Here is a 14,339-nt window from a genome sequence, read left to right on the forward strand (position 1 = left end):
TGATGGTAAAGTAAAGGCCCACCAGCCGCTCAGGTTTCTAAAACAGCGGCTCCTGTTGCTCCACGTTTGGTGTTTAAAGAGCGGCTCAGTAAGCTGTGGTCACATGTTGAGCTCATGGAGGATTTTAACATTTGATTATTATGTAGAAAATATAAAAGAGAGTTCTTATTATATACATTCAAATAACATCACAAGTACTCTATGTTGTACTTGACCAAGCGATCTATTCTTTTTCTCATGATCTTTATAAATATGATATATTTTACCGTTATTTAACTCTCTCCTACAACTGAGACCCGGATAATTAACGAAACCGTGTTTTAAACCAGTGCTCGATTAAAATCTTGAGTGAGTGTAAGACTTACAGGTGTAATTAAACATGGTAACGTGTGTGTGTGTGTGACATTCACATCATTTGCTTCAGACTGTGCATGAGTTATCAGAGCAGAGCGGACGCTCAGTGACGGACGTGTTTGTTCACAGATGCCAACCATGAAGCGGCAGCAGAGGCCATCGAGAACATGGCGGACGCCGTCACGCACGCTCGCTTCGTGGGAACAGACCCAGCCAGTGATGAAGTGGTGCTGATGAAGATACTACAGGTACGTTACAACCACGGATGGCAGGGGCCCAAACTGTTGTTAATCCTTCAGATTATTCTTCTATCCGTGGCTTTGCGGTCATTTTTGAAGGCGTTAACAAGCAGAAAAACTCTTGAAACTTTGCATGGAGCTCAGGTCTGGCGGAAATGCGATATTGGCATAGTTCCCAGATCTGTGTGTTCTTCATGGGCTCTATAGCGCCCCCTAAGGTGAAAATAGAGACAAAATTGAATTCCACCGAATTTCCTGAAACTTGGTGGGAAGATGTAATCGACCAAGACGAAGAAAAAAGTCGACTGTAACCATGGCCTCAACTCAACAGGAAGTCGGCCATTTGGAATTTTGGCATTCATTTTGGTGATTTGCACCCTGCGTAAATGAGGTTTTGCGGATTCAAAAGTGCAGTCAGACTGCGTGCAGTCCCACTTATATTATTATTATAGCTTGATATGAAGGGGTGGGCCACAGGAAATCCACCAGAGGGCCACATATGGCCTGTGGGCCGCAAGTTTGAGACCCCTGCCCTATCCTGCTATCGACATGTGACCTGAACATACGAACAACTCAATGTTGGCTTCTTTAGCCACGTGTGTGACTGTTGTGGAGTTGTTCAAATCTGCTGTGACATGGTGTGTGTGTGTGTGTGTGTGTGTTCAGGTGCTGAGGACTCTGCTGTTGACTCCAGTCGGAGCTCACCTGACCAACGAGTCCGTGTGTGAGATCATGCAGTCGTGCTTCAGGATCTGCTTTGAGATGCGTCTCAGTGGTGAGTCACTAACCTGACGTGTTACATTCTCTGTTCTCTGTACTTTACTTTGAAATTCAGCACAATGTGAGAAGGGAAAACACGTCGGCTCATACTTTATTAATCCTGAGATGAACTTTTCTTTCCTGACCTGACTCTGTGGTGAATATGCTCCTTCTCCTGTCGTCGTCATGTTTGCAGAACTCCTCAGGAAATCAGCTGAACATACACTGGTTGACATGGTGCAGCTGCTCTTCTCCAGGTAAGTGAGTCACACGGTGGTGGATAAAAGAGGGGAGGAGTCGACGTGTTAAAGCCATAGTCCAAGTTCTTTTTGTGGCTTTATTTTTTATTTATTTTTATTAGACACTTTGTAAACCACTCACTCTCCCACACCAAAGCCCAGAAGAAAAACAGATTTTAGCCACACTTAGCAGAAGACTTGCCTAATACAATCAGGAAACTGGCGTTTATAAACCACTCACTCTCCCACACCAAAGTCCATAGAGAAAATCAGTGATTTTAACATCACACACACAGGAGTTGTTGATCCACTGCTGCTTCCATCACTAAGTTCAAATGACTTATTTTGTGACTTCAGCATTTGAAAATCTTTAGTTCGATTTATTTAAGTGACACAAAGTGACCACACGAGGCAGCAGTGGACCAGCAGCTCCTGTGTCCCCACAAGCTAAAATCACTGATTTTCTATGAGGTTTGGTTCAAATGGTTTTGGGGGTCATGGGTATTGATTCATTTTAATCTATTTGTTAATGAATCATTCAATAATTAAGAAGACAAGAGAGTTGAGAGCAATTTTATACTTGGAAGCATAGAGATGTCACATCATAGACTGCTGCAGCTGCTCCTCCTTCACCCCTGAATCATAAATTGGAGGTTTCCTGCATATATTTGTCTCTCAGGTCTCATTATTCTCCTCAAAGCTCATGAATTTCATTTTGCTGCATACATAAGGTCAATGGACCACAGATTCACTAATGTCATAACATGATTTCTCCTTTGGCATTTAGCATAGAGCCCGACACACACACACACACACACACACACAGATGCATCAGAGTGCCAGTCACATTCAGTCACAGACAAAGGGATGAGGCAGGAGAGCTGCTCACCGTATGATCTGCATATAGATGAAGCTGCTCTCTGCTTCATCAGCAAAGCCCCATAAATACTAAGAAGCACACACACGCACACAGACACACACACACACACACTCCGAACTCGCGATGCCAGACATAAGCAATCAGGGAAATAAGCTACAAGAGAAGCTCGTCTGCTCATCTGAATATGAAGGAGCACGTCTCGAGAACAAACAGAGCTCAATATAAAGTGACTGTGACTGTGATTCACCTCCGCTGTGAACACGTCCTACACTCACTCACACACACACAATAAGTAAATACAACAATAAATTCAAACAATAAATAAATAAAGATAATTGGCTTTTGCCTGCAGTGAGAACAGAAACAGTCAGCATTCACTCACAGGTTTTATCTTTTTTATATTTATAAATTTTACAGTCTAGTTGCAGACTTGGCATTTTTTTCCTTTTGTGACGCGTTCATGTAACGATCAGAAATTCACCAGCGTTTTATAACCGTGTTAATCATTTATCTCACCTCATTTAGCAATTTATCTAAACATCAGAATTATTAACTGTTCTATATATCTACCGTCAGACGGGCTGCCAAATAATGAGCTGTTCTATATATCTACCATCAGACTGGCTGCCAAATAATGAGCTGTTCTATACATCTACCATCAGACTGGCTGCCAAATAATGAGCTATTCTAGACATCCACCAACAAAGAGACTGCCCACAAAATAATCAGCTGTTCTGAACATAATCAAACAGACTGACTGCTAAATAGCGAGCTATTCAATACAACCATAAAGAAATGGATTGCTAAATAAGGAGCTGTTCAAATAACGGGCTGCCAAATAATGAGCTGTATTCTAAACATTCACAAATAAACTTTTTTTTATTGTTGCAGGTGTAGAAATAGAAAAGTCATAAACAGAGGCATGAAGAGGAAACAAATGTTTTTTTTTTCCACACATACCCACACACACACTGACCTTTACCCTGAACCTTTAAACTCCCCCTGACCTCACCATCACTTACAACGTCCACTAAAATAAAAGCTCACCCTTTAACTCGTGCTCCAGTTGTAGCTCAGAGTAAATACAAATGTTATAGATTCATGTGATAAAACAGACAATAAGTTGCAGTATAGTCTGTATTGTGATTTTTATACAAAGTGTATTTATTGTTCAGCCCTAGTTTAGTTGTTGTTGTGTTTTAAGTGGGTCACGTTTTGACATCGTATACAGACTGTTCCACTGAGTGACTCCTATATATATATATATATATATATACACACACACACACACACACACACGGTAAACAGAAGGTCTTTAAACCCCTTAAACCAGGTCTTGACCCACAAACAGACCTTTTAGATTGTGAGGAGCAGACAAAATGTCCTCATAAAGATAGGTTTGAACACACACACACACACACACACACTGAGCCCTTCATCTCATTTCACTCATGTTTGACCCTCATCAGTCTCCTCCACATGTACACAGACCCTGTGAATGGGTTTGGGCCTCCTCCTCCTCCTCCTCCTCCTCCTCCTCCTCCTCCTCCTCCTCCTCTGTCAGAGAATAATGAGGAGTCGCTCCTCATGACGAGTCTCAGATTGGCTGCTGAAAGTATTAGTCCTGTTAATCTGTTGGACCCACAGATCATCCAATAATCACACTCACAAGACAACACTCTATTAACACTGAGTCACTGTGTGTGTGTGTGTGTGTGTGTGTGACTGGGTTTCTGTGGACTCTAAAGCTTTGCTTTAAAATGAGATGTCACTCTCTCACACACACACACACACACACACACACACACACATGTTCTTTGCTTGTGAAACGCTCGAAAAGTTAATTTGTGGTTGAGGTAAAAATAAAAGAACCAGTTTAACATTTGGGGCCACAATGATTAATCATTACTGAAATTCACATTTAAGAGTCTTATGTTTGTGGACCTTTTTCCAAAACAAGTCTATGTGCAATAAAATACTCTCTGCAGAATAATTGATTTTTCTCCCAATAATGACTCTATATTCTCTGTTTCTTCCAGAATTCCACAGTTTAAAGAAGAGGCCAAGAGTTTTGTTGGCGCCAACATGAAGAAGGTAACAGCACTGATGTGATGTTCCATGTTTGCCTGCTCGACGTTGACAGATTCTCTTTTCTTTGTCGTGTCCTCTGTCAGAAAACATGGACACATAAGAAAGAGGGTGTTTAAGGAATAAAAGAAAATATTACAGCACATTTGTACATTTATCACAACGTCCTTGTGACAGCAGATGTACATGTGTTTTGTATGTTATAGTTCTTTGAGGCCCGAATCCTGAGTTTTTCACTAGCTTTTGCTTCTTTTTTTTTGCATGAGATATTTTGAAGCTTTTCCTCCACACAGTTCCAGCTCCACTTTACTGCTTCTCCATCAGTGAGAGAACCTGCTACCTGCTGGTTTTTGTTTTTACTTCCTGCTCTGACAAGGTTCAGCTGAGCCGACACTAAAATGTGACGTCGACAGACTGAAGGTCACTGGTTGGTCAGAGAGTGTCGTCACTGAAGAGTCACGAGCGCGACGTCAAAGCAACAATGTCCAACTATAGATCAAAGTGAAAAAAAGACTTCAGATTCTAAAGGGAGTTCCTAAAGTAATGGAAAACGATAATAAACCATGTGGAGTCGAGCTTAAACTGTATCATGGAAAAGATCCATTAGTTCATCCACTCACTGCCTGCTCATTAGCTCGTTAGCTCGTTAGCTTGACTGCCCATTCTTTAGTCATGACAGCATGTGGCTCTGTGTGTGTGTGTGTGTGTGTGTGTGTGTGTTAGGGCTGCACAATATTACAAAAAAGTCACATTACAATGTTATGCAGGGTTCCCACAGGTCCTTGAAATCCTTGAAGTTGAACAACAACTTTTCAAGGCCCTCGAAAGCCTTTTGAAAATAGACACGGGTCATTGAAAGTGCTTAAATCTTTGTTGATATTTCGGCCGACGGTAGTTCAGTGGTAGAGCGAGTCGTCTTTCAACTCCAAGGTTGTGGGTTCGATTCCCAGCTCTGCTTGTCGACATGCCGATGTGTGAGTGGGTGAATGATCATCAACACTATAAATACAGAGCGTTTACCATATTTCAATAAATGTCTCCTGTCTTCCGTGTACGTGTCCTTCAGGGTTCCCAAGGGTCCTTGAAAGTTGGTGAATTTCGGAGAGAAAAAAAAGTCAAGGCCCCTTGAAAGCAACAAAGAAAGAAAGTGACTTGAATGATGAGCCGTGGAAGTGACACGCTGCACGTTTTTGTTTGATTGAAGTAGCATGACGACATAATGTTTGCTCTCGTTCTGAAGCTCTAGTGTGTGTGTGTGTGTGTGTGTGTGTGTGTGTGTGTTTACTGCTCACTAATCACGGGCACATGCCTGCTCCCCCTTCTCTTCTGAGGCTTACAATATCTTGTGGAAAAACAAACGAGTTCAGGTAAGAAAGATGATGCTGGAGAGCCCCCCCCCCCTCTCTCCTCCCCCTGACCTCCCTGACCTCCATGACCTCCATGACCTCCCTGACCTCCCTGACCTCCCTGAGTCTGTAAATGTAGACGATTCTCGATCGTTTTCATACCGTCAGACGATGACCAGGCTCTGCTTCTGTGCACTCTCACCTCACATCTGTCTCACTGTTGAACCTTTGTTTTCTGGATCATATATATATACATACATACATACACACATATATATATATACATACATACACACACATATATATACACACACACATATATATATGTGTGTGTGTATATATGATGTACAGTTTCCTGTTTGAGGCGTCTGTCTAACAGTGAGATAAAGACGTCAACATGTTGTTAAGATACCGTTAGCTCTGAAGCTCCACGTCTCAGTGCGTTGTCAGAAAAACCTGAAATGTATTTTTAAAAAAAGCTTCTTTGACCACAAGTATCAGCATTATTGTAATAAATCAATAAATACAGTTCAAACCGGACTCCTACACTACCCATAATGCACCAGTGTGTCAGGCGTGGTCAGCCGTCCTCTCAGTGATCTGCTCCGTTTCCTGCAGCTGAAAATGCGCGCTGGTGGAATGAGTGAGTCGTCGAAATGGAAGAAGCAGAAGCGCTCGCCGAGGACTCCGCGCCACGCGGCCCGGAGTCCGTCAGGACAGATGGAGCCGAACCAGTCCGGTACTCTGAGCAACAACAACCTTTCAGGTGTGAAACTCTTCAGCACGTCTCTGTTCTCCCCTGAAAAACAACTTTGATAACAAACTAAACTGAAGAGTTGTTTAATATTGGCCAAATGGCCGGTTCAAGACCAGTTAAGTCTGGTTCAAGACAAGTTAAGTCTGGTTTGGACTTGTTCAAGGCTGGTTCAGGCTGGTTGTCACCTGCTGCCACATCTGTGCATTTGTGAGTGTGACTAAATGGTGAAACTCATCTCTCCTGCAGGTGGCGTCCCATTCATCGAGCCGGGTCTGTCCACCTCCAGTTTACCGGCCTCAGACAGCGCCGCCTCGTCCATTTCCAGCCCCACAACCACAGACAGTGGCCTGGACACAGGGTCCAAGGCCACGTCCAGAGAAGACCTGTCCGACCTGGAACAGTGTAGCTCGTCTGGGAACATGGCGGCTAACGCCAGCTTACTCCCCAACACAGAGATCACCTCTCCTGATCCACAGGTAACACGGTTTGATTCTGCTGAATCACAAACACTGTGTTTGTTAGAGAAGCAGAAGCTTCCAGTCTACATGGACACTTCCTGTCTGAGCTAAGTCTGGGGGTTTCACAATAAAAGCACAGTTCATCTACTTCTGAAGTATTTAATTATTTTGAAATACGCCCACAGACTGCACGAACATTTGTTTTACAAATATGACTCGTGATTTATTGTGTGTGTGTGTGTGTGTGTGTTCCAGTGTGAGGGCAGACAGGTTGGACCTGCACAGTCTGTCTCAGTGGAGTCCATCCCTGAGGTTCTGGAGGACAAAGACTCGGTCACAGAGCAGTCGGACACGTCTTCTGTCCACGACATGGACTACGTCAATCCCAGAGGAGTCCGCTTCACACAGTCCACACAGAGAGACGGTACGAACATATAAACCGTGACAGAAACAAGAGTCAAGTGTAAACCTTAATCGCCCTCTTGTGGCCGCCCGTAGGAGCGTCCCTCATCCCGTACGGCCTCCCATGTCTGAGGGAACTCTTCCGCTTCCTGATCTCGCTGACGAACCCGCACGACCGCCACAACACGGACGCCATGATGCACATGGGCCTGCAGCTGCTGACCGTCGCGCTCGAGGCGGCGCACATCGCGAACTACCAGTCGCTGCTCGGGCTGGTCAAAGACGAGCTGTGCAGACACCTGTTCCAGGTAAAGCTGAGACAAAAATAAGATTCGGGTTTAGAATTTGGCACTGAGGAAGTCGTAGCTGCGACTGTTAATCGTGTTGTGAGGGTTCTTTTTGAATAATTCAAACGAGTTTTCGTGATCACGATTGTTCTCTTCTATGCAGACAATAATACTCTGTACAAACATGTTGCTGGTGTTGTTTTCTGTCTGTAGTTGCTGAGTGTTGACCGTATGAACCTCTACACGTCCTCCATACGCGCCTGCTTCTTGCTCTTTGAAAGCATGAGGGTTCACCTGAAGTTCCAGCTCGAGGTTCATTTTTTCTGCATCAAATAATCCTAATTTAAAGATGACTCCTGTGTAATCCAGACACTTTAACACTGGGCTGTTTGTGTGCCGACCGCTGCAGATGTACCTGAAGAAGCTGATGGACATCATCACGTCGGAGAACGTGAAGATGCCCTATGAGATGAAGGAGATGGCTCTGGAGGCTCTGGTCCAGCTCTGGAGGATCCCCAGCTTCGTCACCGAGCTCTACATCAACTACGACTGTGACTTCTACTGCTCCAACCTCTTTGAAGACCTCACCAAGCTTCTGTCAAAGGTATGCAGCTCATTTTCACCAAATAAGACGAAGAAGAATATCATCAACAATTCCACAGAACCCTGAATGAAGATGTTGAAAACCAAGTCCCTTGACCTTTGTGTTGGGTTCAGAATGCGTTCCCTGTGTCGGGGCAGCTGTACACCACACACCTGCTGTCACTGGAGGCTCTGCTCACAGTCATCGACAGCACTGAAGCCAACTGTCGGGACAAAGTTCTCAGCACTGGAGCACAGGAGCAGACTGATGACACTCTGGCAGAGGGCGACGCCCCTAACATGGACAACACAGCTGGTAAACACACACACACACACACACACACAGAAGGTGAAGTGCGATAATAACTAGAGATATTTGTATCGAGTATCGGTGACAATGGGCCGATCACAGGGCCGATTTCCCCGTGTGTCACATGTTGAACACAACAAACCTCCGTGGGTCAAACACCAGTGATGCTGTTACACTAATGGAAATGTTTGAGAGTGCGTCATCGAGGCTGCATGAGCGACTCTGTGTAGAAGCTGTTGGTTCATTCAGCTGCTTTTGTGTTGGATGTTCAAATCATTTTTGTACTAAACTAAACCATTGTCAAAGAACTGACTGGTTTATTTAAGATTGTTGTACTGGTGCAGAGTTATTAAATGAATGAGTAATTCAGTACATTTCTATCTGTTTATATGTGTTTATGTAAAATAGGAACGTTTAAGTCAAGTCTGATGTTGCCTTGCACAAAAGAATGATCCCAGTCTATTCTGTTGGTTTCCACGCTATGTTTTACATATCGGTATCAGAGGTGAAAAAAGAGGATTGTGAATCCCTAATATAAAAATAAATAAATATATAATCCCTAATAATAAATATATAATCCCTAATATAGTAATAAATGAATAAATAATCCTGAATATAATAATAAATAAATAAATACTCCCTAATATAATATTTAATAAATATATAATCCCTAATAATAAATATATAATCCCTAATATATATAATAAATAAATAAATAATCCTGAATATGATAATAAATAAATATATAATCCCTAATATAATAATAAATAAATAATCCCGAATAGGATAATAAATAAATAAATTATCCCTAATATAGTAATAAATAAATATATAAAACCTAATATAATAATACATAAATAAATAATCCCTAATATAATAATAAATAAATATGTAATCCCTAATATAATAATAAATAAATAAATAATCCCGAATATAATAATAAATAAATATATAATCCCTAATATAATAATACATAAATAAATAATCTCTAATATAATAATGCATAAATAATCCCGAATATGATAATAAATAAATAAATAATCCCTAATATAATAATAAATAAATATATAATACCTAATATAATAATGCATAAATAAATAATCCCTAATATAATAATAAATAAATATATTATCCCTAATACAATAATAAATAAATAAATAATCCCTTATATAATAATAAATAAATAATCCCTAATATAATAATAAATATATAATCCCTAATATAATAAATAAATAATCTCTAATATTATAATAAATAAATAAATCATCCCTAATATAATAATAAATAAATAAATAATCCCTGATATAATAATACATAAATTAATAAATAAATAATCCCAAATATAATAATTAATAAATCAATAATCCTTAATATCATAATAAATAAATATATAATCCCTAATATAATAATAAATAAATCAATAATCTCGAATATAATATTAAATAAATAAATAATCCCTAATATAATAATAAATAAATAAATAATCTCAAATATAATAATAAATAAATAAATAATCCCTAATAATAACTCGGCGTTCTCTGTTCTCAGATCTCACTCGACTGACCAACACCAACGGTCTGACTCTTCCACAAATTAACAATGAGCCGGTGTGTCCACCGACCAGTGGACACCTGATGGCAGAGAAGATGAAGCTGGGTCGACAGGATCAAGGAGACAATGATGCTGGTGAGAATCACACAGAATCTGCACAACATTCATTAAAACATGAATTTAAAAATACAAAAGAGTGTAAGCAGAGAACTTCACTGACCTCCAGGAAATCTCTTTATTCTTAGTTCGCTCAATATGATACAGATAATAATAATTATATCACATCTAATTATCTGATTTAGGTTTTTGAATTTGTAAACATTAAAAAAACAGAGAGAATTCTGAAATTCAGACCTGAATTTTCATCCTTTTTCGCAGCTGAGAAGAAACCCTCGAAGAAGCCTCATCGTTTCTCGTCCCTCTTGCCAAACTCTCAGGAATTACTGGACATCAGGACAAAGAAAAAGGTGAGCGCGGACGTCGCAAAGGTTACGTGACGTTGTTTTTAGTCAATGACTGCACCTTGAACGCGTCGTGTTCGTCTTTGTCCGTGCAGCTGCTGATCACGGGCACCGAGCAGTTCAACCTCAAGCCAAAGAAGGGAATCCAGTTCCTGCAGGAGAAAGGCCTCCTCACTACGCCCATGGACAACAACCAGGTGGCGCAGTGGCTCCGAGAAAATCCCCGACTGGACAAGAAGATGATCGGGGAATTCGTCAGCGATCGCAAGAACATGGAGCTTCTGGACAGTTTTGTCAAGTAAGCAGAGATCAATGTAATGTTGAGTGTTAGTCATTTAAAACAACCGCACTACAGATGATAGAAACTGGCAGTACATAAAATAAATAGATATAACAACAAAATACTTAAACACAGTGCAAAGCCAGGGAGAAAAGGTCTTTAATGGATTTCCTGTGGAGCGGATGTTCCAGATCCTGGGGCCGCTGCCACAAAGGCTCGGTCACCTTTGGTTTTTAGCCTCATTTTGGGCGTGGTCAGTAGCAGCTGATAGGCAGATATCAGTGTTCTGCATAGAGGTCATTGATCACCAGGAATGATAGAATAAAAAACACTTTTTCAAACTTTGACAGAAATGGCAGTTTAGAGATTGGCCTGAAGTTGGAGAGGAGTCCAGATTTGTCTTTTTGATAAGCGGCTGCACAACGGCGTGTTTGAGAGCGGCTGGGACACGCCCAGTGCTAAGGCAGGAATTCATGAATAAAAGAATAAAAGACGAGATGTTTAACTACGTTGGCCAGTGAGGGGAGGGATACACGTTCAAACTGATTCAAAACATCACATAAAGAGGACCAGAGGGATCGAGATAGAGCCAGCAGGAGAGAAGGCACATGGCCGAAGAGTTTGAGAAAAGTCTCACAGAGGGTGAGCGAGGGTACCGCTGAAGAGTCACCACAAGGGAGCTAAAGATATTAAAAAGAGCGTGGGACTCTTACAAGAAATAAGATTCCATTTTCACAGCCTTCACAGCACAGACAGGCTTTCACAGAGAACTTCTTCACAGACATGGAGCTCGTCTTTGTTCCACTTTCTCTCAGCGCCTGAGTGCGTGTGTGGAGTCAGTGAGCCACGCTCCTGATTCTAAAAGGTGCAACAGAATCAAGGATATCAGATTGCACTAGATTAAAAGATTCAAAAAGGCTTAAGAAATCAGTGACACGTGGTCTGGATTCACAGCAGACATGAATATTAAAATCTGCAGAAATTAGAACGTGAGAGAGAATCTGCAAAGTCACGGATGAATTTTGGAGGGCGATAAACAACCGCCAACATAGTGGAGTAGGAGGGAAGTTGTAGCTCAAACGTTTGTAGTTCGAAGCTGGAGAAGGCAACAGATGGAATTAGAACAGTGAGGCCAGACCTCCACCTCTGCCGGTGCTGCCGGTGCTGCCGGGGAGCGGAGTCCAGAAAACGGTCTGACTCCACGGTCTGACTGAAGCCAAGTCACAAAGTCATTCAATAAAAAAGTTTTGTTTACTAGTCACTAGTTCTAATGTGTTATTCTGTGTAAAGACACTAAACTGAGCTCTCTCTCTCTGTCTCTCTGTCTCTCTGTCTCTCTGTCGCAGCACATTCACCTTCCAGGGCCTCCGCATCGACGAGGCTCTGCGTCTCTACCTGGAGGCCTTCAGACTTCCTGGAGAAGCTCCCGTCATCCAGAGACTCCTGGAGACCTTCACTGACAACTGGCATGTAAGACACCGGTTTCCTCTAACCCTCTTTTAATAAACTGTTTTCATGTTGTCACCATCATTAATCTGCCCGGATGAATATATAGAACAAGTCGACATGTCAGGTTCCACTGCCGTCAGCCAACAACGGAAAGGTGACTTCTCAGAATAGCAGGAGACGTGTCACCTGGAAACTATGAGTGTAAAGTCCTTTTCTTAAAGTGACACCACACTCACGGACACAGAGTTCATAGAACATGATCACGTCTTCATCTCACTGTCACACACATTTATGTAAGTGACACAAGGTGACCACACGAGGCAGCAGTGGACCAGCAGCTCCTGTGTCCCCGTCAGTTTCTTGTTTGTAGAAAGTTATCTAATGTGAGACGATGTACACAAAAGCTAAGCTTTTTCAATGTGAAGCTGTTTTTCATGGCGTCCCTGAACGTCTGTCTGTCTGTCTGTCTGTCTGTCTGTCTGTCTACAACAAGTCATCAAGTACCAATTTCCGTTGGTTTCTTGTCTTCATGTGTTTAAAACTCTCCTGTGATTTAAAGGGGACATATTATGCAAAATCAACTTTTTCATCATTTTAATACTTATATTTGGGACTCTGGAGGCCCTACCAGTCACCAAAGTATGGAAGAAGAATACTCAGTCATGTTTTCGTGGTCCCCCTTAGTGTAAGTATAGGCCATAAAACACGCCATGTTGAATTCCCTGCACTTATGACGGCAGCATACGCATTTCACCGCGAATGTTACCACCCACCAGTAAGTTTACTTGGAGAGCTCCACCTTAGCTCCACCTTAGCTCCACCTTAGCTCCACCTTGTCCGTATAAAATGCGAGAGTGCAGGCAAGGGAGGAAGAGCGGTATTATGTCAACGCGGAGGGACAAGTGTGCTGTTGGTGGCTGCACAGTGGAGCACAGTGTTTTACACAAACTTCCAGCCTCAGAGGATTTTATATATGAAGCTAATGTTCCGGATAAAGTCAGCAAACGTGTGTTCCTGTGTTCGCACCACTTCACATCAGACTGCGGCCAGCGGTTAAATAGAGGTCAAATAGAGGTCATAACTGAGCATTCTGACACGTCCTAATTAAACATATTAGTTCAGTACGTCCTCCATGACCGGAGCACAGACTCAGTCTGATACAGTCACATACAGTGATCAGCGGTGCTGTCCCTAAGTGTTTTTAACTGATTTACAGTTGGTCAGTGTTCGGCTTGATCCTTGTGTCGGACGTCTCTTCCTGTGACGACACTCTCGCTGCCATGTTGATATTGTCAGAGAACTAGTGGAGGGAGGGGGAGAGGAATGAGGGGAGGGAACAGGAGCTGAGCGAGTGAGCGCAGTAAAAAGGACAAATCAGAAACCCCCTGGAAGAAGTGGGTGTGTGTTTGCCTGTGTCTCATTTGCATATAAAGGGACCATGCACAAAACCGAGCATTCTGAAAGGGGCGGGTTTAGCAGGGTTATTGAACTGCTATGGTGCTTCATCCTTATGGTATTTTGACCAAAGCATGTCACAGACATGTTCATTAGGACACCAGGGAACTATTTTAACTTGGAGAAATAGGGTATAATATGTCCCCTTTAAGTGGCCTTAAATGACCATTTGTTTTGTGTGTGTGTGTGTGTAGAAAGTGAACGGCTCTCCCTTCATGACCAATGACGCAGGCTTTGCTTTGGCATACGCCGTCATCATGCTCAACACTGACCAGCACAACCACAACGTCCGCAAGCAGAACATCCCCATGACCGTAGAGGTGAGTGACACAGGAAGTGAGGACATTGTGTTGTGAATAAACGTGTTAATTCTTATTGGCGATGACGAGTGATGAGAAGAAGCAGGATCCCCTGTAGCGTGGAGGAAATCTCCCCCCAACAT

The 14,339-nt window shown here is 42.2% G+C and overlaps 1 protein-coding gene across 4 annotated transcripts in view; it reads left to right on the forward strand.

Moving 5' to 3' along the window:
- gbf1 (golgi brefeldin A resistant guanine nucleotide exchange factor 1) overlaps nt 1-14,339 on the forward strand; it is a 71,088-nt gene that overhangs the window by 37,435 nt on the left and 19,314 nt on the right. For 2 of the 4 annotated variants that reach the window (XM_058652332.1, XM_058652333.1), the window contains exons 5-21: nt 484-602; nt 1,260-1,368; nt 1,549-1,609; nt 4,511-4,565; nt 5,891-5,926; nt 6,524-6,671; nt 6,909-7,138; nt 7,376-7,544; nt 7,619-7,830; nt 8,023-8,121; nt 8,219-8,413; nt 8,527-8,707; nt 10,250-10,387; nt 10,631-10,719; nt 10,809-11,011; nt 12,340-12,463; nt 14,092-14,217. In XM_058652332.1, the coding sequence (XP_058508315.1) occupies nt 484-602; nt 1,260-1,368; nt 1,549-1,609; nt 4,511-4,565; nt 5,891-5,926; nt 6,524-6,671; nt 6,909-7,138; nt 7,376-7,544; nt 7,619-7,830; nt 8,023-8,121; nt 8,219-8,413; nt 8,527-8,707; nt 10,250-10,387; nt 10,631-10,719; nt 10,809-11,011; nt 12,340-12,463; nt 14,092-14,217 (2,294 nt within the window). The remainder of the gene's footprint in view (nt 1-483; nt 603-1,259; nt 1,369-1,548; nt 1,610-4,510; nt 4,566-5,890; nt 5,927-6,523; nt 6,672-6,908; nt 7,139-7,375; nt 7,545-7,618; nt 7,831-8,022; nt 8,122-8,218; nt 8,414-8,526; nt 8,708-10,249; nt 10,388-10,630; nt 10,720-10,808; nt 11,012-12,339; nt 12,464-14,091; nt 14,218-14,339) is intronic. The other 2 variants (XM_058652334.1, XM_058652335.1) reach the window with 1 other exon arrangement.

The sequence above is a fragment of the Solea solea genome, chromosome 15, assembly GCF_958295425.1.
Source record: "Solea solea chromosome 15, fSolSol10.1, whole genome shotgun sequence".
Classification (NCBI taxonomy): Eukaryota; Metazoa; Chordata; class Actinopteri; order Pleuronectiformes; family Soleidae; genus Solea; species Solea solea.